The sequence below is a fragment of the Camponotus vicinus genome, unplaced genomic scaffold, assembly GCF_025532165.1.
Source record: "Camponotus vicinus isolate PSW18456_S1 unplaced genomic scaffold, iyCamVici1.0 SCAF_12, whole genome shotgun sequence".
Taxonomy (NCBI): Eukaryota; Metazoa; Arthropoda; class Insecta; order Hymenoptera; family Formicidae; genus Camponotus; species Camponotus vicinus.
Window position 1 is genome coordinate 8,796,485 of NW_028141948.1, and position 24,583 is coordinate 8,821,067.

Consider the following 24,583-nt stretch of genomic DNA (forward strand, 5'->3'; position numbering starts at 1 on the left):
GCTGTCTATTAGCGGTTTCGATTATCATATTACAAAAATTATGCATATCGTAATCAACTATTCCTAATAATCGATTTATTTATTTCTTATCGCTCTCTCGCGAATTTTGAATTGTTATTTATCTTGTACTTTAATCATTGATTTACATCGAAGCTTGATCTATCTTTTCGCGTTTTGAATATTAATAATCTACATAAAATGCGCCAGTAATGCAAATACTTTCTTTTACAATCGGAAAAACTATCAATAATTTTATTAATGACCCTTTTGATCACTATTATTTATGTTTAAGCGTTATTTATATAAAACTAATTTCTATTCTTAAATTCTATTATTGTATGTCGATTATTAATAATAAATATCGCGTAATTCATCATCGCTAATCAGCCTTGTTTGGACTATGTAGAAATTTTTAATAAATTTTATATTATACATATATTTTGGATACTTTTGTAATTCTTTGTAATAATTTAAAATTATTCTTAAAAAATTAAATTGAATTTATTTTTAAAAATGTTTTAAAAATGAAATTTAAATTATCAAAATTATTTTCAAGAAGATTAAACAAATTGCATAATTATAAATGTTCAAGATATATTTTAGCATGTTATATTTGATTTTAAAAATTAAAAATATATCATATAAATGTGTAAATTAATATATAGCTATAATATTAAGTCCAAATGTTAATGTTATCAATATCAAATTATTTATGTTATTAAACATTTGAATAAATCGAGTACATTTATTTGATATTGATAACATCATAAATTATATTTTGTAAATTGTACTTTGTAATTAATAAATTGTATTTTATAAATTGTAAATAGTTATAATTGTATATTAATTATAATCTAATATTGATATTTTTAATTATTGACATAGTTGTATAAAATACAATTATAACTATAATTATATTACATGAAATTGTATTTACGATTGTAAATCGTATTGTGTCTATTTAAGATGTAAATTGTATATTTAAGATGTAAATTGTAAATAGTTATAATTGTATATTAATTATAATCTAATATTGATATTTTTAATTATTGACATAGTTGTATAAAATACAATTATAACTATAATTATATTACATGAAATTGTATTTACGATTGTAAATTACGTGAATACATTCTTATGTAAATTACACGAAAAATTATCAAAAGTATACGTATAATGATTATACGTATATATTATATGTATATATATGATTATACGTAAGTATACGTATAATATTAATTCGTTAAATTAACATATTTGTTTCTATAGTATATATTTTTGAAATATTCGTAAAAGAATAACTGTTTATATTTTTATATTAAAGAGTCATTAATAAATTCGGAAAATTTTTATATAAAATGTAGAATCGCGAGTCAATTATTATAAATTTAATGATATGCTTTCCGTTAGATTTATCTATTACGAATTCCATATCGCGCGGAACTGAATATTCTTAAAATAAATTATTAAATTATGATTGCGAAAATACCGTGTTCTTTCCGCGTTCTCTTCCCGTCACTTTCGCTATTATAGGATCGCGAGTTAATTATTATGAATTTAATAATTTGCTTTTCAGTTATATTTGTATTTACGAATTTTGTATCGAAAAATATTCATAAATAAATTAATAAATTACGGTTGCGAAAACACCATGTTTTCCCCGCGTCCTTTTTGGCGTCCTTAGACGAGATTGTCGTTTTAATAAAAGAGTTACATTGCGTCATCGACTTTCCATCGTCGGTGCCGTCAACGTGTCGCGGACGGCGGCATTTCATTACCGCATTTCCGCGTTGTAGTATTCTCGCGTCGTCGCGTTTTCGCGCTTCCGCGTTGGACTTTTCGTATAAAAATCCCAATTTCCTTATTGTCACGAGTCTCTACTTCCGATGCCAACTAACTGGGATGTTTCGAGTTTGCACACATTGCTATGCAACGTACACTCTTGCTTCGGGCTTCGTCAAGTGATTCGGCCCGAATTAGTTAGAACTCGATCGATTGCTCGGAATGGTCGTCAATGGGTCTCTTCTCTTTGCTCGTCTACAGCCACACGCACTGCGTGTGTTAACCCTGTCGAGGAGTCGAGTGGATTCCCCTAGGCACGATTTTCGCTCGGTAAAAGGGGTTGCCTCCCCATTTTCTAAATTGCTGAATGTTAGCATTTAAAAAATGTGGGTATCCTCTTCTTTTGCCGTCTACTAGCCTGGTGTAGCATATAGCAACCGCGAGAGGCATAATATGTCCGGGCGGAGCACCTGAAATCGTGCTTAGCGGGTCCAGGTTCGATACGAGATAGGATAATTATGCGCGAAAAAGAGTTGGTGAATTTCATTTTCCTCTATTTCCGTCAATCGTTTCGTCTTCTTTCCGGTTTGGGCTTAGTCCTTGCTCGTTGTATCGTTGCAATCCCGACCGGTTGACTCGAAGTTGATTCTCGTAAGTGAAATGGGATTTTCGCTCGTACCGAAACCGGGAGTGCCGTCTAATATATAGGTATACATATTAAGTATATACATCGCGCGATCAAATATAAAATTTTTAATACAAGTTCTTATACAAAATTATCGTTTTAACAAAATATTTTTATCGCTGTCCCTCTCGTCAGATATTATTCCTAAATATTGCTAATTAAATATACAGAATTATCGAATAAGAGTGCGAAGATTCGATGTGATAAGTCAACGATATTAGCTTCACAAAATTTAACGATGATCTTCGATATTATAGAATCGCGAGTTAATTATTATGAATTTAAAAATTTGTTTTTCAGTTACATTTACGAATTTCGTATCGGAAAATATTCATAAATAAATTAATAAATTACGGTTGTGAAATCACCGTGTTTTTTCCGTGTTCTTTTCGCGTTCTTAGACAAGATTGTCGTTTTAATAAACGAGTTATCGTTGTTCCTTCCGTTAAATAAACGTTAATGAAAGTTGCTCGTACCGCCGAGGAGTCGAAACGATTTTCATCATGGAGAATTATTTCTCATCGGTTCTTGTGAGATCCATTCGCGACGTCTAGTTCGGTGCCCTGTTAAAAATTTTTATTGTAAGATTGGAATTAATCCCAGGTTTTCCTGGCAATTTCCGAAAGCAATGATTTCGGTAGTAATTCGAGGACGATACGCTTCTTTAACGTCGAATTAATTTAAATAATATATATTTAGATGAGAGAAATGTATCTTTTTTTTTCTTCATTAAAAATGTTCTATCATTATTAGGATTGGTATTATTATTGTCTATATATATAATGCCAGAAAAATTTAATAGTAGATTAAATATGGATATAGCGTTGTGTATAAACTAATTTTTCAAGAAATTTCATATTGTAATTAATTTTTATTAATTTTTTGATAAAAATGCTTACGAACGAATATATTTTATTAATTATTAATTAATTATCTCATTTGAAAAATTATTTCTAGGTACTGGGGATATTAATAGTAGTTTTAGTTTCTTTTAAGAAACTATTGCAAGTATTTGCAAGTATTGGACATCCATCGCCATTTTAGAATATTAGTTTTTAGATATATATATCATTTTATATATATGTATAATAAAATACATGAACACATTAACGTATCTAAAATATTTTTATAATTTTTGTTAATTGATATATTATATATACGCGAAATTATACATGAATGTTACATAAAATGTGCGAATACTTAAAAATTTAGAGACGAATCGAATGGGTACCCTTATATCAGTAAGATATTGATTAAAAGAAAAAAAAATTATTAATTTAAACGTTACAGGTATAAGAATCTAGATAATTAATCTAGAATTAATTATATATTTAAAGTTATTTAATTTATTTTATTTTGAATACTATTCGAATTGAAATTTTTTAAATCTTGCTGTTATCGGGTTCGATTCGTCTCGCGCGCGCAGACGGTACCCCAAATTATGTGTTCGCACATTTAACACAAACTCCAATAATGCATGTATTTTATTATTTATAAATATAATCGTTCGTAATCACATTTCAATGACAAAGGTTATATCCATTTAATTTTCAATAAAGAAATATATTTCTTAGTAATGGAAGAACATATTTTCTGACGTGAATATCAATTTGAATTAAAAATAATGACGAAGGATAATTGTCTTTGATTTAATACTGAAATCATTGCTATCGGGAATAGTCCGGAAGATCCAGGATTCGTTCCCTCCTACGGTGGAATTCCCGACGTTCAAAGGATCACTTAACTTTTCTTCGCAGATTGATCTTGCGAAATCTGATGTAGAAACAAGATGTTAATCGTTCTCCATTTTTAAGATCGCTCCTCTTTTTATCGTATATTATCGGTATGTCACCTCGCGTATTTGATGGCTTCGATTATTATATTATAAAAGTTATACGCAATTGAAAATATTATCGATACGCAATATTTAAAATATTATCGATTTATTTACTCGTCGCGTTTTATCGTGAATTTTAAATTGCGATTTATCTTATAAAAATTCGCAAATAACTCGGTCGGTGAATTGTATATCCGCAAACATTACAGACCTCAAATTGTCTATCGAAATATCTTAGCCTTTTGTGTGATAATAATTATTTCGCGCGCGTGTCTATTGAGAGCGCTTCGATTGTCAAATTATAAAAATTAATACATGTCGCAATCGGATATTCCGAATATTATCGATTTATTTATTCGTCGCGTTTCAAGGAATCCAACATATTAAATAATCACATCGATGTTTGCAATCTTTACGGACAATAATTATTATTTTAATACTTAGAGTCACAAATATATTCTATCCGTGTTACTTTATCATTTTACTTGACAATCTAAATATAATTTGGGGGGGGATTGTGAAAGAACACGAAGTAAAACAATCGAATTATAGATGCAAATAATTAGTATAACGAAAGACTTCATGATGAATAGTTTAATAAATAATCAATTAATCTTAATCAATAAATTAAAATGCTTCTATAATTTAATATTCCGCGCACGAATATTTTATATTACAGAAAATATTTCGGCAACGAGAGAATTATCAATAACACCGTGTTCGACCTTGATAAACAGTATCGCGCTATTGTTAATATGTTACACGGCTTTATTATCATTCGCACAGTGATCTTGAGTAGTGACGTGAGAGACGTTTCACATATTATCAAATTCTTTCTTTACATAGTCAACCTTGGCGATATAAACAGTACCGCAGTAATGTTTCTGACTTACGATCATTCGCTCAGTGGCTCTTGAGCAGTGAATATCTTGAGTAGTGATGTGAGACGTATCATATATTATCAAATTCTTTCTCTGAACACAATTGCAAGTGCAACGAGGAACTTTTCGTGAATGAATGTAAGTGCAACGAGGAATTCAAATGAGTGCAACGAGGATTGAAGTGCCACGAGGAAAAAGCGAAGAAAGCAAAAAAAAAAAGGAGATTTTGGAAATGGATGGACCAATGAAATATGATGTAAGTCATTAATATAAATTATTTATCACATTCATTATTTGTTATATTGTTGCGTCCCCGCGTCCCGTCCCGCTGTATTCGTCACCCGTTGAATTCTTTCGAAGAAGGTCGTTTCCGCGCGCGATGTCAAGATATTGTTATAAACAACGACTGTCAAAGAATCTGAGCCCAGCTGTCAAGCTGTGCGGACGCGCGTCTATTTGTGATCCATTTTACGATTATTCTGAATTCTTGTATGTTACTCGCGGTTTATTAAAATTCTTGTGCACTTTAAATCGCGTTATTATTTACGAGTGCACGAACGTCAGCGTATGCCGAAAAAAATATTCCATTTTATTTTAAAATATTTATAAAACATTTATAAAATTTTTTATAAATTAATATTTTCAGTTACTTCTTATATTTTATAAAACATTTCATATTAATATATTTATTTAAATATTTCATGTATAAAAAAAATAGAAATTTTTTTATTTATCATATTTCTAAAAGTTTATATCTAAGAAATATAAATTATTTTGTAATTACGAAATTTATAATATTAAAATATAATAATTAGTTTTAAAAATAATTAGTTTTAAAATCAATTATTTTGAACATTGCTTTATATAATAGATTTTCTTTTATCTTTTATATTTTTATTTATTATTTATATTTGCGAATTTAAATTTATGTACTATATTACAAAATAAATTTCAAATTATGTATTATATTATATATAAAATTATATATAATATAACCCTCCCATGGGGTACACCTTGTCGCGGTGGGAGGGCTTAGTACTTGGATGGTGCCTTGAGGTTTATCTTAAATTTTTCTATTTATGATAAATTTTAAGGTGCCTGAATGGGAAGCTAAGTACCCTTTCGCGTCGTCGGTGCCGTCAACGTGCCGCGGACGGCAAGCGCTTCGTTACCGCGTTTTCGCGTTGCAGTATTCTCGCGTTGTCGCGTTTTCGCGGAACTTTTGGACTTTTTCATATAAAATCCCAATTTCATTTATTGTCACGAGTCTCTACTTCCGATGCCAACTAACTGGGATGTTTCGAGTTTGCACACGTTACTATACAACGTACACTCGCGCTTCGTGCTTCGTGCTTCGTCAAGTGATTCGGCCCGAATTAGTTAGAACTTGATCGATTGCTCGGAATGGTCGTCAATGGGTCCCTTCTCTTTGCTCGACAGGGTTAACTCACGCACTGCGTGTGTTAACCCTGTCGAGGAGTCGAGTGGATTCCCCTAGGCACGATTTTCGCTCGATAAAAGGGGTTGCCTCCCCATTTTCTAAATTGCTGAATGTTAGCGTTTAAAAAATGTGGGTATCCTCTTCTTTTGCCGTCTACTAGCCTGGTGTAGCATATAGCAACCGCGGGAGGCATAATATGTCCGGGCGGAGCACCTGAAATCGTGCTTAGCGGGTCCAGGTTCGATACGAGATAGGATAATTATGCGCGAAAAAGAGTTGGTGAACTTCATTTTCCTCTATTTCCGTTAATCGCTTCGTCTTCTTTCCGGTTTGGGCTTAGTCCTTGCTCGTTGTATCGTTGCATTCCCGACCTGTTGACTCGAAGCTGATTCTCGTAAGTGAAATGGGATTTTCGCTCGTACCGAAACCGGGAGTGCCGTTCAAAGTATATACATATTAAGTATATACATCGCGCGATCAAATAGAAAATTTTTTATTGTACCGAAATAGTGCGGACACCGTTAAGTATCGCGCGTAAAATAGCGGAAATAGCGATATAAAAATATCGCTCGCGAGTGCGGGAGTGTCGTTATCGCGCGCCAACAACATGAGAGGAGGAGGAGGCCTGGGAGAGGCATCTTACATCGGCGGAGCAACCTGATGGTGAATATCTATTATTTATATGTTAATTGTTATAAATCGTTAACTTGTTATAAACGAACAATAATTCGATCTTATTATTTAAATGAATTAAAGAGAAAGATTTTTATAAAAGTCATATAAAATTTTCTATTTAAAAAACGGTTTCAAAAATTTATAAAATTTTTCCATACGTGTTTATCTGCTTATTATTTTACACATGGGATATAAAATTCCGCGCGATAAAAATTTTTTTAAATATTAATTGCATTTTGTGAGCATTATTATAAATGAATTTTATATTTGTATGTTACAGACAACTAGCTTCGATAACAACAACTCCGCTGTTGCGCATCAGTGCCGGTGAGTGAAAAAAACTTTTATTTAACTTTAAGGTAACAGATTCGTAGAGATTGCAGATGTAGATGTAGATGTAGATGTAGATGTAGATTGTAGATTGTAGATAAATCCGTTGCCTTAAAATGGATGAGCTAGGATGGATTAAATTAAATAAATTAAATTAAATAATTAAATTAAATTAATTCAATTAAATTAAATAATTTTAATAAGTTCTTTCGAACTTATGCTTTGCATCTATTGCGAAAATATATTGAAATATTAATTAAAAAAAGAAGAGATTAAGAAAAGATTTTTTTGTAAAGATTTTGTCTAATTTATTAAATAAAGGACACGCATTAACAATTACCAATTTTATCAATTTTTGATGCTAATTTATTCTTATAATACGCACTTATCTTCTAATTGCTCATAGCTCATCCATCGTAGAATTTGTTTGTAGATATTGTTTTTAAACTTTACTTTAACTTAATATAAAGCCAAATGATTAATTAATTAAATAATTTGTAATATGATAAATACACATATTAATTTTATATTTTACTATAAAATATAATTTATAGAAATTTGTAGTAATTTGGCTTTATTTCAGTTAAAATAAAGTTATATTCAATATTTAACGAACGATCGTGAAATCGAACGATCGTTACTAAATGAGCGTAAATATTTCACGCTCTTTTGCCGGTAATTATCCGGCAAAAGAAGGAGTAATTATCTCCTTCTTCGATCTCTGATTAGAGATCGAGAAAGAAAGTGGCCAGGATCAACGAAAGGTAGGTTCAACTGGCCTGAAGAGTACGGTTAGGGTACGCGGTTAGGGCACGTGACTAAAATATATACATGATTAGGTGAGGTGATGATTAGAGATAGGTTCCTCAAATCTCGAATAATTTTAGTTAATCAGGAAGTAGGGTTGTTAAGGCTATTAAGTAAAATCATTAGAATTCTTCTATTAATATTAGGGTTGTTAGGGCTCTTAAGATCATTAGAATTCTGTTATAGTAGGATTGTTGGAGCTATTAAAATTATTAGAATCCTTTAATAGTAGGGTTGTTAGGGCTATTAAGTAAGATTCATTCTTTCTTTTAATATTCCAATAATCCTAGGGGTAAATTAAAATTATTTTAATTAAGTTGAATTTATTTTTAAAAACGTAAAAATGAATATAACATGTTTTAAAAATAAAAATGTTTTAAAAAGGAAATTTAAATTATCAAAATTATCTTCAGAAATATTAAAGAAATTGCATAATTATTAACGTTTAAGAAATCTTAACATGTTATATTTTATTTTAAAACTTAAAAATGTATGTGTATTAAATCGAATATAATATTAAATCCAAATGTTAATGCTATCAATATCAAATTATTATATCAATGTTATTAAATATTTGAATAAATGGAATTATTATTTGATATTGATAGCATCATAAATTTGTAAATTGTAAATTGTAAATTATAAATAGTTATAATTGTATTTTAATTATAATATCTAACATTGATATTTTAATTGTAAAATACAATACAATTATGACTATAATTATATTATATGAAATTGTATTTATGATTGTAAATTCTTATGTAAATTACACGAAAAATTATCGAAAGTATACGTATAATGATTACATAATAGTAATTAACATAATAGTAATTCATTAAATTAAAGTATTTGTTTCTGTAGTATATATTTTTGGAATATTCATAAAAGAGTAACTGTTTGTATTTTCATGTCAAAGAGGAACTGAATATTCTTAAAATAAATTATTAAATTATGATTGCGAAAATACCGTGTTCTTTCCGCGTTCTCTTCGCGTTCTTATACAAGATTATCATTTTAACAGAAGAATTTTATCGCTGTCCCTCTCGTCAGATAATATTCCTAAATATTGCTAATTAAATATAAAGAAATGTCGAATAAGAGAGTGAAGATTCGATAAGATTTGTGATAAGTCAACGATTAAATATTAACTTCACAAAATTTAACGATCACCTTCGATATTATAGAATCGCGAGTTAATTATTATGAATTTAATAATTTATTTTTTTTGGTTATATTTGTATTTACGAATTTTTTTTTTCATATCGGAAAATATTAATAAATAAATTAATAAATTACCGTTGCGAAAACACCGTGTTCTTTTCGCATCCTTTTTCGCATTCTTTTTCGCGTTCTTAGACGAGATTGTCGTTTTAATAAAAGAGTTACCATTGTTCCTTCCGTTAAATAAACTTTAATGAAAGTTGCGTGGCTCGTACCGCCAAGGAGTCAAAACGATTTTCATCATGGAGAATTATTTTTCATCGGTTCTTGTGAGATCCATTCGCGACGTCTAGTTCGGTGCCCTGTTAAAAATTGGGAATTTTTATTGTAAGATTGAAGGAACTAATCTCAGGTTTTCCTGGCAATTTCCGAAAGCAATGATTTCGGTAGTAATTCAACGATGATACGCTTCTTTAACGTCGAATTAATTTAAATAATATATATTTAGATGAGAGAAATGTATCTTTTCTTTTCTTCGTTAAAAATGTTCTATCATTATTAGGATTGGTATTATTATTGTCTATATATATAATGCTAGAAAGATTTAATAGTAGATTAAATATGAATATAGCGTTGTGTATAAATTTTAGGTTTTCAAGTAATTTCATATTGTAATTAATTTGTATAAATTTATTGATAAAAATAATTACGAACGAATATATTTTTAATTAATATAATTTGTCTCTTTTGAAAAATTATTTTTAGGTGCTGGGGATATTAACATTAATTTTTAGTTTCTTTTAAGAAACTATTTGCAGGTATTGGACATCCATCGGCATTTTGAAATATTAGTTTTTAGATATATACCATTTTATATATATGTATAATAAAATACATGCACAAATTTACGTATCCAAAATATTTTTATAATTTTTAATAATGTTATATATTATATATACGCGAAATTATACATGTATATTATATAAAATGTGCGAATACTTAAAAATTTCGAGACAAATCGAATGGGTACCTATATCAGTAAGATATTGATTAAAAGAAAAGAAATTATTAATTTAAACGTTATAAGAATAAGAATCTAGAGAATTAATCTAAAATTAATTGTTTAAAATTATTTGATTTATTTTATTTTGCACACTGTTCGAATTGAAATTTTTTAAATCTTGCTGATATCGGGTTCGATTCGTCTCGCGCGCGCGAACCGTACCCCAAATTATGTGTTCGCACATTTAACACAAACTCCAATAATGCATGTATTTTATTATTTATAAATATAATCGTTCGTAATCACATTTCAATAAAAAAGGTCGTTATATCCATTTAATTTTCAATAAAGAAATATATTTCTTAATAATGGAAGAACATGTTTTCTGATGTGCATATCAATTTCGTGAATTGGAGATAATGACGAGGGATAATTGTGGTTGATTTATTACTGAAATCATTGCTATCGGGAATAGTCCGGAAGATCCAGGATTCGTTCCCTCCTACAGTGAAGTTCCCGACATTCAATGGATTACTTAACTTTTCTTCGCAGATTGATGTTGCGAAATCTAATGTAGACACAAGATGTTAATCGTTCTCCATTTTTAAGATCGCTCCTCTTTTTATCGGATATTACTGATATATCATTCGCGTATCTGCAATTGAATATTTTGAATATTATCGATTTATTTATTCGTCGCGTTTTATCGCGAATTTTAAATCGCGATTTATCTTATAAAAATTCGCAAGTAAATCGGTCGGTGAATTGTATATTCGCAAACATTACAGACCTCAAATGATTGTCGAAATATTTTTGATTTTCTATACTTACGTGATAGCAATTATATCGCGCTCGTGTCTATTGAGAGCTTCGATTATTATATTATAAAAATTACGTATCGCGATCAAATATTCCGCATATTATGGACTTATTTATTCGTCGCGTTTTCCCGTGAATTCGAGTCGCGATTTATCTTATAAAGATTCGCAATTGACTCAGACAATGAGTACTGTATTCGTAAATATTACAGACATCAAATTGTCTGTCCAAATATCTTCGCATTTATGTGATAATTATATCGCGCGCGATTATAATGTCTATTGAGACGCTTCGATTATTATATTATAAAAGGTATACATATCACAATCGGATATTCCGAATATTATCGATTTATTTATTCGTCGCATTTTCTCGGGAATTTTAAATCGCGATTTATCTTATAATTTAATCGTTGACTTATGCCTGTTTCTACCAACGTCGTTTAACTTTAATCTTAGCTTAACTCACTCTTTGTCTCCTTCTAACTGTTCTTTTAATTTGCAATTAACAATTACATATTTTTTCTTCGAAACAACTATGTTTTCTTTACACCAATTGATTCCTCTCATTATTTTGTACATAAAAGTATTAAGGTAAGATAATCGAAAAATGAATATTTTACAAGATATTTTACGGTTTATGTAAAATTAAGAAATGATTTCAAGCCTCATAACTCGGAAAGTACTTAATTAAAACTAACTTAATTATAGTATTTTGGAAAGCTCTTGAGATGAGCTACAAGAATATGTAATAAAAATAGCGAGTTCCATTTAAAAAATCCAAAGTGATTTTGCCCTGATCTTGACAACACTCTTCAAGGTCATACTGATATCACCATGTAATGCGTTACTTGAAACCTTACAACTTTTGTTTGAAATATTTTTGTCTGCCGCGCTCAGTTTTTGAGATATTCGGCTGAAACGGGTGATCTGCGACACCCTGTATATACATATATATATATATATATAATAAATTAAAATAAATTGTTTCACTGCACAATATATAGACCATTTAATATTAATTATATTGAACATATTTAGACCAGGAGACGTCATGTGAACACCACAATTGATAACATTGAAAATGTATTAGAAACTAAAATTTTTATATTACTTAATTTATCTTACTGAACATAATTTTAGAATTAATATGATTTTTACGACTAATTGTAAAATCACATTAAACCCAACATTTTATTCAAATAATTTTCAATTAGAAACATTCTTTTACTTATATAACAATAAGTAAAAGTTATCCGAATTATATTGTGTTCGATGTCATTTTAAACGCAAGAATTTCATTAATCCCTTTTAATCAAAAAAGATCAAACAAAATATAAAAGCTTTAGTTTTTATTTTATGGCAATTTAAAGTCATATATTATTATAAATAACGAAAAAATTCCCGATGCCGCAGATTCCGAAATTTCTTACACGAGACTTCATTTATAATATTCACGAATATATGTCAAAAAATAAAATGCATTTTTTATTCATTTGAAAGTAATTTTAATAGAATAATGAGAATTTTGCGATTAAAATAATACCAAACACGATATAAATCGCATAAATTTAATTAAATATATAATTATAATGAAATATTTATTATCAGATTAATTAAAAATTACCCGATTTACGTCATGTTTGATATCATTTTAATCGCCAAAATCTCATTAATTCATTAAAATTACTTTCAAACCGATAAAATTAAAAATAAAAGTTTCAATTTTTATTTTATAAGATGTTTACATTTTCGTGAATTGCGAATGGATAGAGGAAGCGAAGAAACCGATTGTAAGAGACTTCGGAACTCTTTGATGATAGGTCATCTCGCTCGCTCTCTACTCATGGTCTTACTTTCTTTGTCACACTTGACAATCGTGATAGATAGCTCGGAAAGATAAGCGGACCCAAGAATCGAGAGCGAGCGAAACAGTAACAAGAACGAGCGAGACAATAATAGGAGCGAGCGAGACAGTAATAGGAGCGAGCGAGACAGTAATAGGTGCGAGCGAGAGGAAAATAATAGCGCGCAAGAAAAATCCGATTCTCGAGCTCGAGTCTCGTTGCTCGTGCTATTTCTATCTCGTTCGCTCTTATTGTTATTTTACTTGTCCTTCTCGCTTCCTCACGTAACTTTCGCATTGCTTTTATACATACATACGTACATACATACGTACATACATACGTATATATCACACACACACACACGCGCGCGCGCGCGCGTGTGTATATATATACATATATATATATATATATATATATATATATATATATATATATATATATATATATACATCTTTATTATTTAGAACTTTTATTCTTAAGAAATGTGTAGGATCTATATTGAAAATAATATCAAACTTTCTCTCTCTTTAAATATATAAATTATTTATTAATAGTCTGGTAAAAAATATCTTATTTTCAAGTATAGTCATATTATGAATAAATTTCTATATATTGTATATAACTATTTTTAGTATAAATCTCGATATATATATATATATATATATATATATATATATATGGAGAAAGAGAGACCACAAATCTTATTTACATTAAAGATGTATACATAACTTGTCTTGCATTCATATTTTTGCAGTCATATTGCCGGCACTTTGTGCATATAGCACGGAACAGAACCACAAATCGTGGACATAGCATGTTACCCTTTGAAAAGTTTCATGGACATGGCTATGTAGTTCAATGTCCACGTTTTATGGACATAGAGGCGCTTCAAATACGGGTTCCACCTAAATCAGGGGCATGGCCACTCTCAGGCTTCTCTCTGCACTTAGTGTGTCCGTTTTTCGACTAGAAGTCGCAATACGAGCGAGAGAGACAGAGATAGACGGCAGTAGTCGTTCTCTCTCTAACATACGTCTAAAATGACTTCTAGATCGCAGCGAACCTAGCAGGCAAGCCGTGAACTTCCGAAAAACGGACACACTAAGTGAGACCTCCCCCACCACCGAAGTTTCCAGACCTGTATGTAAGACCACAGTAAGACCGTGGCTCATTCCAATTTCCAATATGTGTAGAGTTCGGTGTTTTTGCGTACATCGAATGAACGATGAGAGATGAGATTTGGTGAAATCTACATTGATCATAAATTATATATAAAATTATAATTCGTTCAAAATAACTGTTGTTATTTATCGTGCATCCGAAATTACCTTTAAATAATATTGTTTTGAGGTTATAATTTTATCAAATATAGTTTATTTTTTTAATTTTCGATATTTCTTCATTTTTGTAATCTTGTTATATTTAATATGCATATTTAAATATGCATATTTAAATATATATTTCTTATATATATATATATATATATATATATATATATTGTGTACATTATGTAAAAACTATTGTTTCTTTCGCAGTACATAACATGGCTAGAGAACGTGGCATCTTTAAAATGATTTGGAATAATTTTATATCTTCGCTAAAGCCTCAATTTGCTCGTCGTAAGTTGATGGGCGAAGATTACTATGGCACAAAATATTACGAGGAAGATATTCGCAATTCCAGGCGATCGAGAGCTCCTCGATATTTTATACCGGTAAACAAAGATAACTTTGAGCAAGAACTGCCTGCTGAATGGGAATCCTGGTTGAGATATCGTAGGAAGGATCCACCTACGCGAGAAGAAGTTGAAGCAAATTATCGATTAGCAATGACCAAGAAAGAGAATGCAGCGAAGCTCTTAGAAGAAAACTATTCCAAGAAGGAAACTTCTAAAGATCTTTCTGCTCAACCATCTGCTTCTCAATCTGCTAATCCAGGAAACTTTCCAGCTTACGAAGAATATAAGGATTTTGGTAAAAATTACACACCAAAAGATCCATATAAGCATTGAAAGAACTAAAATGTAGGAACAATCTTAGAATAAAACTAAACCAATATATATTTTATAAAATAAATATTTGATAAAACCTTATATCATTGGATATATATTTTAAGAGATCATTAAACCATGGAATATGGATTTTGTAAAAGTGTATGTGTACATATATATGTAAAACAATTTATTAATACTCTATTATTTCTATACATGTAAATTAATACATCGCGCGCTTTCCTATACAATATTAACTTATGTTGAAATTATAACACTGATACTACATAATGAACAGTTAGTGTATGAAATATTTATTTTGGAAAAGCTAATTGTCTAGCTTAAACCTGCAGTTGACTGTGTGATTGCAATTTTCTAGAATAGCTTGATCACTATGATTTATTTTACAGAAGAAAATTTGCGAACACATATAATACTCTAAATCACTTGATCAATCTGGATTTTCTCCTCCAAGTTACACTGTGCACTTCCTACATTTTGTAATTTAATTACTATGAATTTTTTACTAGATATTGTATAACTTTTGGCTTTTACTGAATGCATAGCTAAAAAAATTTCAATTGTAGACAGTTTAACGGCAAATTCACACAGTGTTGATTACTAAATATGTAATCTTTTTTTATATCAATGAAATTGAAACTTAATGAGAGAGCGTATTTCAACCAGAAAAATCATTATTGTCAAACAGGGCCTGGTCATATAGTTCTCCTTTAACCAATCGCCCACCGAAATAACGACCATTTAATGAATCTCTTGCACGTTCCGCTTCTGAAAACAAATTCGACAATTATATAGTAAATCGTTAACATATACAGAATAATTTAGATTTTTCACGCTCTCGTGGACGAGAGTATGATCACTTTGAACACATACAAATATACTTTACCGCTCATTTGAGAGAATTCGACGAATATTTTGACGATAACTTCTGCGTTTTCATCATCCTCGGATTGTCTTTCTTTATAAATAATAACACGTTCTACCACACCAAATTTGGAACATTCATCTTGAATCTCTTCCTGTAGGGTTTCATCCACATCCTCCGGCGCCACCATATTTCTCAGGATGACTACGCGAGATTCGACCTTACGCATAAGCTTTTGCATAACAAGATGACGTGCACTCTGGCCTTTGATAGACATATTTTCCTGTTGCTGCAACGTTTGCGGTTCCGTTTCCTCTAACAGCTTCTTCTGTAATTCCTCTTGTTGTTTCTGATGAGCCGCTTGTTCCTGCGCCCGTCTCATAATATCGGAATTTGCGGTTGTTGTAACCGGTATCTAATAAGTACAATTAAATTTTTTTGTAATTAATGTCAATAATTTATAAATATTAATGTCGAGATAAATTTAAAAGATATTTACAACTGGTGTGCCAACGATCGTAGGAGCAACAACAGCTGGAGGTGGTATAACGACCGGTTGACCAGGAATCGGTTGGATAATAGCGGGTGGTCGTGTTAAGGTCTGCGGTATGGCAATGCCAGGTGGAGGTATCACCGGCGCCACCGTTGCTACCGTTGGTGGTGCCATTATCGCCGCAGGTGCTATAGTAGGTCGTACAACACCAGGAAGTGCTAACATAAAAATAATGGAAAATATAATATTTTCTCTTTTCTTTCAAATTCAAATTTTTTATATAATGTGTGTAAATCTCTAAATTTTATAAATTTACATACTTTGATTCAAGATGGGCGGTGCGGAAGCTCCAAGTTTAGTGAGACCTAACGCTACCGCGTTACTGGCGACAGCATCCATCGCTTGAATTTTCGCTGTTGCAGCTGCCGCGGCTACTGCAGCCGCAGTCGGCATCATGCTGGTACCACTAGGTGGTCCCATAAGGGCGTTTGGTGGCGTTATGGCTCTGCCCACTCTCAGATATTGGCCACCCAGGTCGAATAGATTCATGGAAGCAATAGCCTCTAATGCAGCTTGCATTGTCTCGTACTCAATGAATCCGTAACCTTTATGCCGATGCGGTGAACTGCCTTGAGCAAGCTTACAATACGTGATCGGTCCAAATGCCTCGAAAACCGATTTAATGTCATCCTCGGTCAAATCTTGATGTATCGACGCGATATATATACGATTGTAATGTTTGCTCTCCTCAGTGATTTCATCGATCACCGATTGCGCTTGTGGCATATTAGATGGACGTCCTACAACCTAAGAAAATTATAAGCATATAATTATAATCTATAAAATGTAATACTTTTATATAACACCGTATTATTAGCACATTTGTGAATTTACTAAATATACAACATATAATAGAATATGTGTGATGGGATAATTTATACAAAAAATAGAGATAAAATAATATAAAATAATAATCTTTACGAAATATAAATAGAGATATATATTATGATGAATAAATAAGATTTTCGAGCAAGTTACAGCTCGCTCGAAAATCATAGATATTGGATAAAGGACTAAATAAAAATTTGCCGACCTCCGGCGGGATGATAGGATTGCTGGGGGACAGGAAATTCGTTATATAGGTACGTCCCGCTACCTTGATGTTGCGGCCACCGATCATGACACCGTTCATTTGTTCCAAAGCGAGTTGCGCAGCTTCGGGTATCTCGTATTCGACAAAGGCGAAGCCTTTGTGCTTCTGCGTAACGGGATCCCAAGACATATTGATGGACTTGATCGGTCCGAATGGCAAGAAAGCTTGCCTGATTGTATCTTCTTTCAACTCGAAACTGATACTTCCCACATAAACCCTGTCACACAATTGTGTTTGTTATTAACATTACTTTTTTGACATAGCTGTATTTTTTCTTATTAGTAATGTAATTTACTCAAATCCGAATATCAATCACTCGCATCAAAATTATACAATGTATAAGTTTAAAAGTACATTTGACATGTTATACATATATCTTGAATGTTAAAAAATACACTTTAATTTATCCAATTGTTATAACTCGTACATACAACAATATTAATAGCTAATATTAATAGAAAATATCGTAAATAAAACGAACAAATATGTATAAAAAGAACGAATTGTATTATCTCCACTTTTTATTAAATTTATATTATTCATATTATTTTGCATAATATTTCCTTATAAATAAATAAATATATATATATATTCATAAAGAAATATTACGCAAAAATTATAATTTTTTACGAATGATTGAAATCCTATTTTAAACAATGCAAGTGGATATCTTTAAAACTATTGATAATATTGAAAAATGTTTCAAACAAAAACTATAATTGTTTAAATATATAAAATATGCAAGAATTATACAAATAAAATACAATGTTACAATACGATCATAATACAACAAAATTGTTAACAGAAATTAATATTGGTGTGAAAATGAATAACATAGAATAATATCAAATAACACATACACATACGCACACATATATGTACATATATATGAAAAAAAAAATAAAAAACGACATATCTTTACTAGAATGCTTGATAGTGATGTAAATAAAACTAAAAGTTAAAAAAGAAACGAATTTTTGTACTTTTTTTAATGATTAAAGATTTTAATGATATTAAAGTTGGAACAAAAGAGAAATCTAAAGATTAATCTTTAACATAATACACTGTATTAATAGACTTAATCACTAAAAATAAATATATAAGATGAACAAAAATAATGTGTCTTAAAAATAATAAACTTTCTGAGTGTAATTCTGTTGGATAACGAGTCTTGCGCACAAAATTTTGAAGGCTAAGACAAAGAACAAACAAACCTGCACATGAGGGCGAGAGCCTGCTGTCTTTGCACCTGATTCCGTTGACTAGCCATTTGCTGTAACACAAAGGACCAGAGGCCTTCTATTGATATCCCTCCCCCATTTACATACATCATGTCTCATTGATTTTAAGTAAATCCTTCAAGCTCTTTTACCATTTCAACTTCTTTGCTCGATTTCTTCAATTATCAAATTTTATTAAAAGTACATAATAATACTCTTAAAATGTGCTATAAAAACATCTATATAATTTGGAATATATTTTAGTCATCTATATAATTCTTTATGTCTTAGAGTACATTTTAAGTGGATATAAACTTTTATGATAACAAAAATAATTTAAAAGTTGCAGCATATAAATAAATCGTGTATAAGAATATTTCGTACAAATATATAAATTATAAGAGTTTAAGACAGAAAAAGAGATAGATAGATAGAGAGAGAGAGAGAGAGAGAGAGAGAAATGGTAAAGTAAATTATCAATTAAAAGTATATACAAGATATTTCAAAGTTATCTCTGTTGCGCCTATCAAATTCTTTAAATGAAAGTATCTTAATCTTGTTCTTCAAAGCAGAAGATAATCGAGCTCAGAAGTGCAAATTATCCGAAAATTCATGCATATTCACAAAAAAAACTTGTCTTCCTTCGCGTTGTACAGCTCTGCTCCCGCCGACTATTATTACAAGTTATCTAACCTTTTGTTATAGTAGAGCAACTCAGGGAAACGTTTAGGAATGATCGACCGTAAGGCGGATTTATCGTTTCTTTCTTGATTTAGTTGACACTAACCTGCACATTAGCAATAAAACTTGCTGCCGCAGGACCAACTTATTCTTCTGTAGGAAGAAAAAATCAACCAATCAGAATTAGATTCCAATGTTCATTTCTTTAGTTTCTGACACGACTCGGCGGGATGAGCTATATATTTCAGAATCGTGTACGAAATTTCTTTGTGTTATAATTACATAAATTGGCAAAGAGCTGAACAGAGGAAAAAATTAATAATCAAAACATACAAACAATATTTTATTATTTATTTATACTTTTTTATGTTGAATTTAATCACCAAATTCACTAATGAATGTATTTCATTGCAATAAATCATCATGACAAATCAAAAGTTCAGATATATACATAGTATAATTAAGTGCTTTATGCTAATTTATTGTTTAATCCCAAATTAAGTGCTTTATGCTAATTTATTGTTTAATCCCAAAATTTGTTTTAATTAATAATTAATAGAAAATTAATATTAAAGATAGTAACTGCTGACTTGCCTGCTGACTATATTGATCCATTATTTACTTTTATTTTATAATTCACTAAAAACATTTTTTGGAGATGTTAAATTAACAAAAATCAACAAATAGATTTGTAAGAAATTGTTTTAAAACATGTTTCAAAATAAAATATTGCCACTAATTAACAATATTTTAAAAGTCTATTTTATACAATCTAATAATTTGTTCAAACTCCAATTGTTTCCCAATTTTAAATTTTAAAAACGAATTTGGTGATTCAATTATCTTACATAATTTATACACATATACATATTACTATGTATATATGTATCTCCAATATGTATTCTTATGTAATGAACAAAATATTTTAAACATTTATGATAGTTTGAGAATGTAAATAATTACATATTAAATGTAATTGTTTACAATTCCATCATTAAATCATAAAATGTTACATTTCAAGAATAATATAACAGTATGAAATACATGAAATAGAAATATATTGATATTTAAAAATTACCTGTTGCTGATGAGCCAATGTTTGCTTCATTAGGACCATCTTGATGCTTTGTTCCATTGCATACTTCTTTGCCCTGTTTACTGTATCCTGTTGTTCGGATGAGATTTTTGGTAAACCAGCTCCTAATATTCCAGGTAGTGTCAGATATTTAGCACCAGGTCCTGTAGAATGATAAAACGAAAAAGTCAGTTTGTGTGATCTTAGAGAAAATTCCAAATAACCAAAAATATTTATTTGTATCAGATCTTATCAGCAAAACGTCCATTATAAATCCGTGTCAATGCTCAATATTACTTAAATTGGACTGACTTAAAATATATAATGTCACTATTAACATGATACATCATATGTAGGCTTCTTTAAAACAAAACGAATTAAATTAAATTAATGAGAAGATATAAATATATATAAAGTCGTATATTATATACATTATACATACCACCAATGACTTGACCTATTTGATTGATATCATATATGGGGCCTGGTAAGAACTCTGATGCATTCCCTACAAAGAAATCATATGTTAGATTGCTATTTTCGTATTACAGGAGATAAATATGTATTAAAAATATTCCAACATTTTATTTTGAGACATATAGAGATGCGCTACGCCAAGTTGTTTCTTAATGATTCTTAATTGATGAATTAAGGATCGATTTTTCATTAGCAAATTTTTATCGGATAACTATTACATTTAAGAAACAAAATTTTATTTCTTCAGAATTTTATGGAATCCAATTTGAAAATGTATAATAATCAATGCAAAAAATAACTTTACGATTGCTAATATATAATTTTCTATTTTATATAGAATAAAAATTTATCTTGATCAGTTTCTTTTGGGAGGAAACATAAAATGTATACATTCAGGTAGCAATTAACGACCTATTGCCCTATTGCACTGTTAAGATCTAATAAGATCTTTCATTAATTAATTGCATAAGTGCGAGCGCATTATTCTTATTCATATCGTGGAATATCTTTCCTAACACGGAAGTACCGTGACGCCGTGCCAGAAGCTGCTATGATAAAACCGTCCTCCGAACTGTAAGTTCACAGAAATTAAAACGATCAAGGAATATAATACAACTCTGTTAATAAATATGGCTGTGTGTGTCAGTATGTTTGTGTCAATATATTATAGAGATACATGTATATGCAAAATATATACACATGAAAATCACGTATTTGTGCAAACATCGAAACGGAGAAATAAATTTCTCGTTTGATGCATGCTATTGGGAGAAACAAGGCATAGATTCGACGATAAGAAATTTTATCAGAAGCGGTCCGACTTGTACAAGACAAAACGTATAATATCAAAACCGTTATTCGTGATATTAAGCTTGGATAAAATTAATTATTTAGGCCGAGAAACATTATGTATTAAATTTAAGCTTTAATTACTGTTTGCACAATCAGCCCCAAAAATCAGATTTACTCATAATTAGATTAGGTATCTTAACCAATTTGGTCTGCTAGTCTCTGAAACAGAAATCAGAAACAGAAAACAGAAGTCGGTTTGACTCTTTAAAGTGAATTAAAGGATTCCTAAAGTTTCGTTTCATTCGATTTACAGCTAACCGTGTTCTGGGCTGAGCAATGACGGTTGTGCGCAAATTATCCGAGATTGAGGCGACGCACAAATCTGTAAGCACAAAGCAAAGGAGAATACTCTCAGTGCATTTTCTGCGCCATATTCTTAGTCTTTGCCTTCTCCAACCTAGCATTTCTCAACCTAACACACCTTTTCATGTAGCAATGGCGAGATCATAATCAAAATCACAGGCGCGTGACATTTTTTCCATGGCTAATATTTAGGGTGCGAATAGAAAACAAATTTTCAGTAACATTGAAGAAAATTATATCACATATATATAATTCCAGGTCGCGTTCGCGATCATCATTTTTCATCTAGCGTATCATCACTCGGACATCGTTATAATGTGCCTCGAAATAGCGCTTAACAACGGCAGAAAATGCGAAGACGAAGATGCGTGAAATCGGCGAGCGTGGATGTAATGTAATATTTGTCTGGTCACATTGAGAGAAATTCAATTAGACGACTCTTTAAGCGACATCGAAGGCTATATCGACGTCCAAGTGCTAAAACTTATCGCGATTTCATTACCTAATATAAATATAAACATGTGACATATAGCAAATATACACCCTTCGCCATTGCCACTCCCGATTACGAGCCTCTAAATACTCGGAATTTTGTAGATAAAGATATTATTGTTTTGATAATAGTAATTTTGTATAATAAATATGCGTATCAAAACGTAATATCTTTCAATTTATATAAATTTTACCAAATTGTATCAATAAGATGATTATACATCATTGTTCATTCGCAACACAAAGTTGAATTAATCCCTATTTGTGGAAGAGACTCATTATCAGGACTGGAGAAACTCTAAACCCTAAAATGCTGACCTATCTAAAGTATGCATCATATTTGGTACTCGGCAATAGATGCAGTATCAGTGGGAGTTTGTTAAACTCTGATTTGTTCTGTTCAACGAATGTAGTTTCTCTTTCTTTGTTTGGCGCACGCTCATGATCACAGTCGAGTTGTAGGCCACGGATTCTGTACTGTCTCTCCGCTGTAACATCTCAGAACAGAAGGACAACCATACATTAGTGTGATTTTAAGCGCCATACAGTCATCATCTATTACCCTAGCCTACCGAAATTTATGCTCAAACTGCTTCTCAATAGATGCATTCTGCAGTTTTACAGTCTGGCAGCATTTTAAGAGAAAACTAGCACCCGAGTGTCCTAAGTAAAGTAACTATGTATTTCCATATCATGTTCTTGTTCTTAATATACACACATTACACTCGCTGTTGTTGTTGTATTCATTGTGTTTCCCACTTAGCACAGAATTGTGTATAATATTTTAGTTGTTACAGGCATAACGGCTATCTGGCTGCGTTAGCAATTTACCTTCTACTTTGCTCTTCTTCGTCGGTGGCTCCATACTGTTTTGCGATGCTGGTGCCTACAAAAAAAAAAAAGAAAAATGAGTCCAATAGCAAGTATAACAATAAAAAATATATAAAAATATATAAATGTGAATAGAAATGTTATCCAGAAATTGATAAAGATATTATTATCGTGTAACATAAATAAATAAAAAAAAAAGAAACCCCCAATTTATAGTAAAAAATCGTTGTATATTATTATATACTAGAATTAGTCGCATACATCACGAAATTAACGTGAACGAAAAACAGTACGAGATCAATAGCATCATCGATCGATCTGTCAATCTCGCAAAACAGACATCGTGATGGTTTCATTTTTTTACGAAATATTTGTTCGATACGACAATCGATCGCTTAATCTCAATATCGACTACGGATTAATACGATGCAAACGATGATTACGACTGCTACGGATTGCATGTTGGAAAATGTAGCTTCACGACCGCCATTAAATACCGCTGCCAAAAGGTTAGCCGCGAACGCGGGGGGCGACGAGAGTCAATATCTATCACGAGACTCGACTCGCGGGAGATCGCACTCACCATGGCCATCGTTCCGTTCATCGTTCTTGCGTGAAGCGGATGCGATACTCTGGGATCTCGCAGGAACTCTTGAGCAGAGATACAGATGCACGACCCACAAACCACTCACAATCGATATACTTCTTTGCGGAAGTCGATCTCCGCCAGAAGCGCTTCACTTCCCTTTTTAGGGTCTATCTACGGGGAATGTTTATCGACATAATTATATATAACGGTGATATAATATTTTTAAAAATACTTATTTTTATGCGAGAGGAATATATGTAGATATAGGTGG

The 24,583-nt window shown here is 30.7% G+C and overlaps 2 protein-coding genes across 10 annotated transcripts; one reads left to right on the forward strand and one right to left on the reverse strand.

Moving 5' to 3' along the window:
- The first annotated feature begins 14,229 nt into the window (after positions 1–14,229).
- LOC145962559 (NADH dehydrogenase [ubiquinone] 1 alpha subcomplex assembly factor 2) lies at positions 14,230–15,473 on the forward strand. 2 transcript variants are annotated; one of them, XM_083083738.1, is made up of 2 exons: positions 14,230–14,410; positions 14,806–15,473. In XM_083083738.1, exon 2 carries the CDS (start codon positions 14,814–14,816, stop codon positions 15,279–15,281), a length of 468 nt encoding a protein of 155 aa, XP_082939864.1. In that variant the 5' UTR covers positions 14,230–14,410; positions 14,806–14,813; the 3' UTR covers positions 15,282–15,473. The 2 variants fall into 2 exon arrangements, with proteins under 2 accessions (XP_082939864.1, XP_082939863.1); XM_083083737.1 differs by lacking the exon at positions 14,230–14,410 and adding an exon at positions 14,417–14,620.
- Positions 15,436–24,464, reverse strand: Hfp (Poly(U)-binding-splicing factor hfp). 8 transcript variants are annotated; one of them, XM_083083729.1, is made up of 13 exons: positions 24,307–24,449; positions 23,724–23,778; positions 23,211–23,389; positions 22,356–22,419; positions 21,772–21,816; positions 21,211–21,276; positions 20,772–20,932; positions 19,007–19,065; positions 17,796–18,009; positions 16,960–17,446; positions 16,646–16,857; positions 16,168–16,561; positions 15,436–16,049 (listed from the first exon to the last, which is right to left on the reverse strand). In XM_083083729.1, exons 7-13 carry the CDS (start codon positions 20,826–20,828, stop codon positions 15,940–15,942), a joined length of 1,533 nt encoding a protein of 510 aa, XP_082939855.1. In that variant the 5' UTR covers positions 20,829–20,932; positions 21,211–21,276; positions 21,772–21,816; positions 22,356–22,419; positions 23,211–23,389; positions 23,724–23,778; positions 24,307–24,449; the 3' UTR covers positions 15,436–15,939. The 8 variants fall into 8 exon arrangements, with proteins under 8 accessions (XP_082939855.1, XP_082939854.1, XP_082939853.1 ...); XM_083083728.1 differs by having other exon boundaries at positions 22,179–22,419; XM_083083727.1 differs by having other exon boundaries at positions 21,211–22,419.
- Between the last annotated feature and the right edge of the window lie 119 nt (positions 24,465–24,583).

Coding starts and splice junctions, on each gene's coding strand:
- Hfp (XM_083083724.1), bottom strand. CDS start 24,327: ATGAACGGAACGATGGCCATG. Junction 19,066..20,771: donor CATTGGCTCATCAGCAACAG/GTAATTTTTAAA, acceptor TTTGTGTTACAG/CAAATGGCTAGTCAACGGAA. Junction 16,050..16,167: donor CGAATTCTCTCAAATGAGCG/GTAAAGTATATT, acceptor ATTTGTTTTCAG/AAGCGGAACGTGCAAGAGAT.
- LOC145962559 (XM_083083738.1), top strand. CDS start 14,814: ATGGCTAGAGAACGTGGCATCTTTAAAATGATTTGGAATAATTTTATA.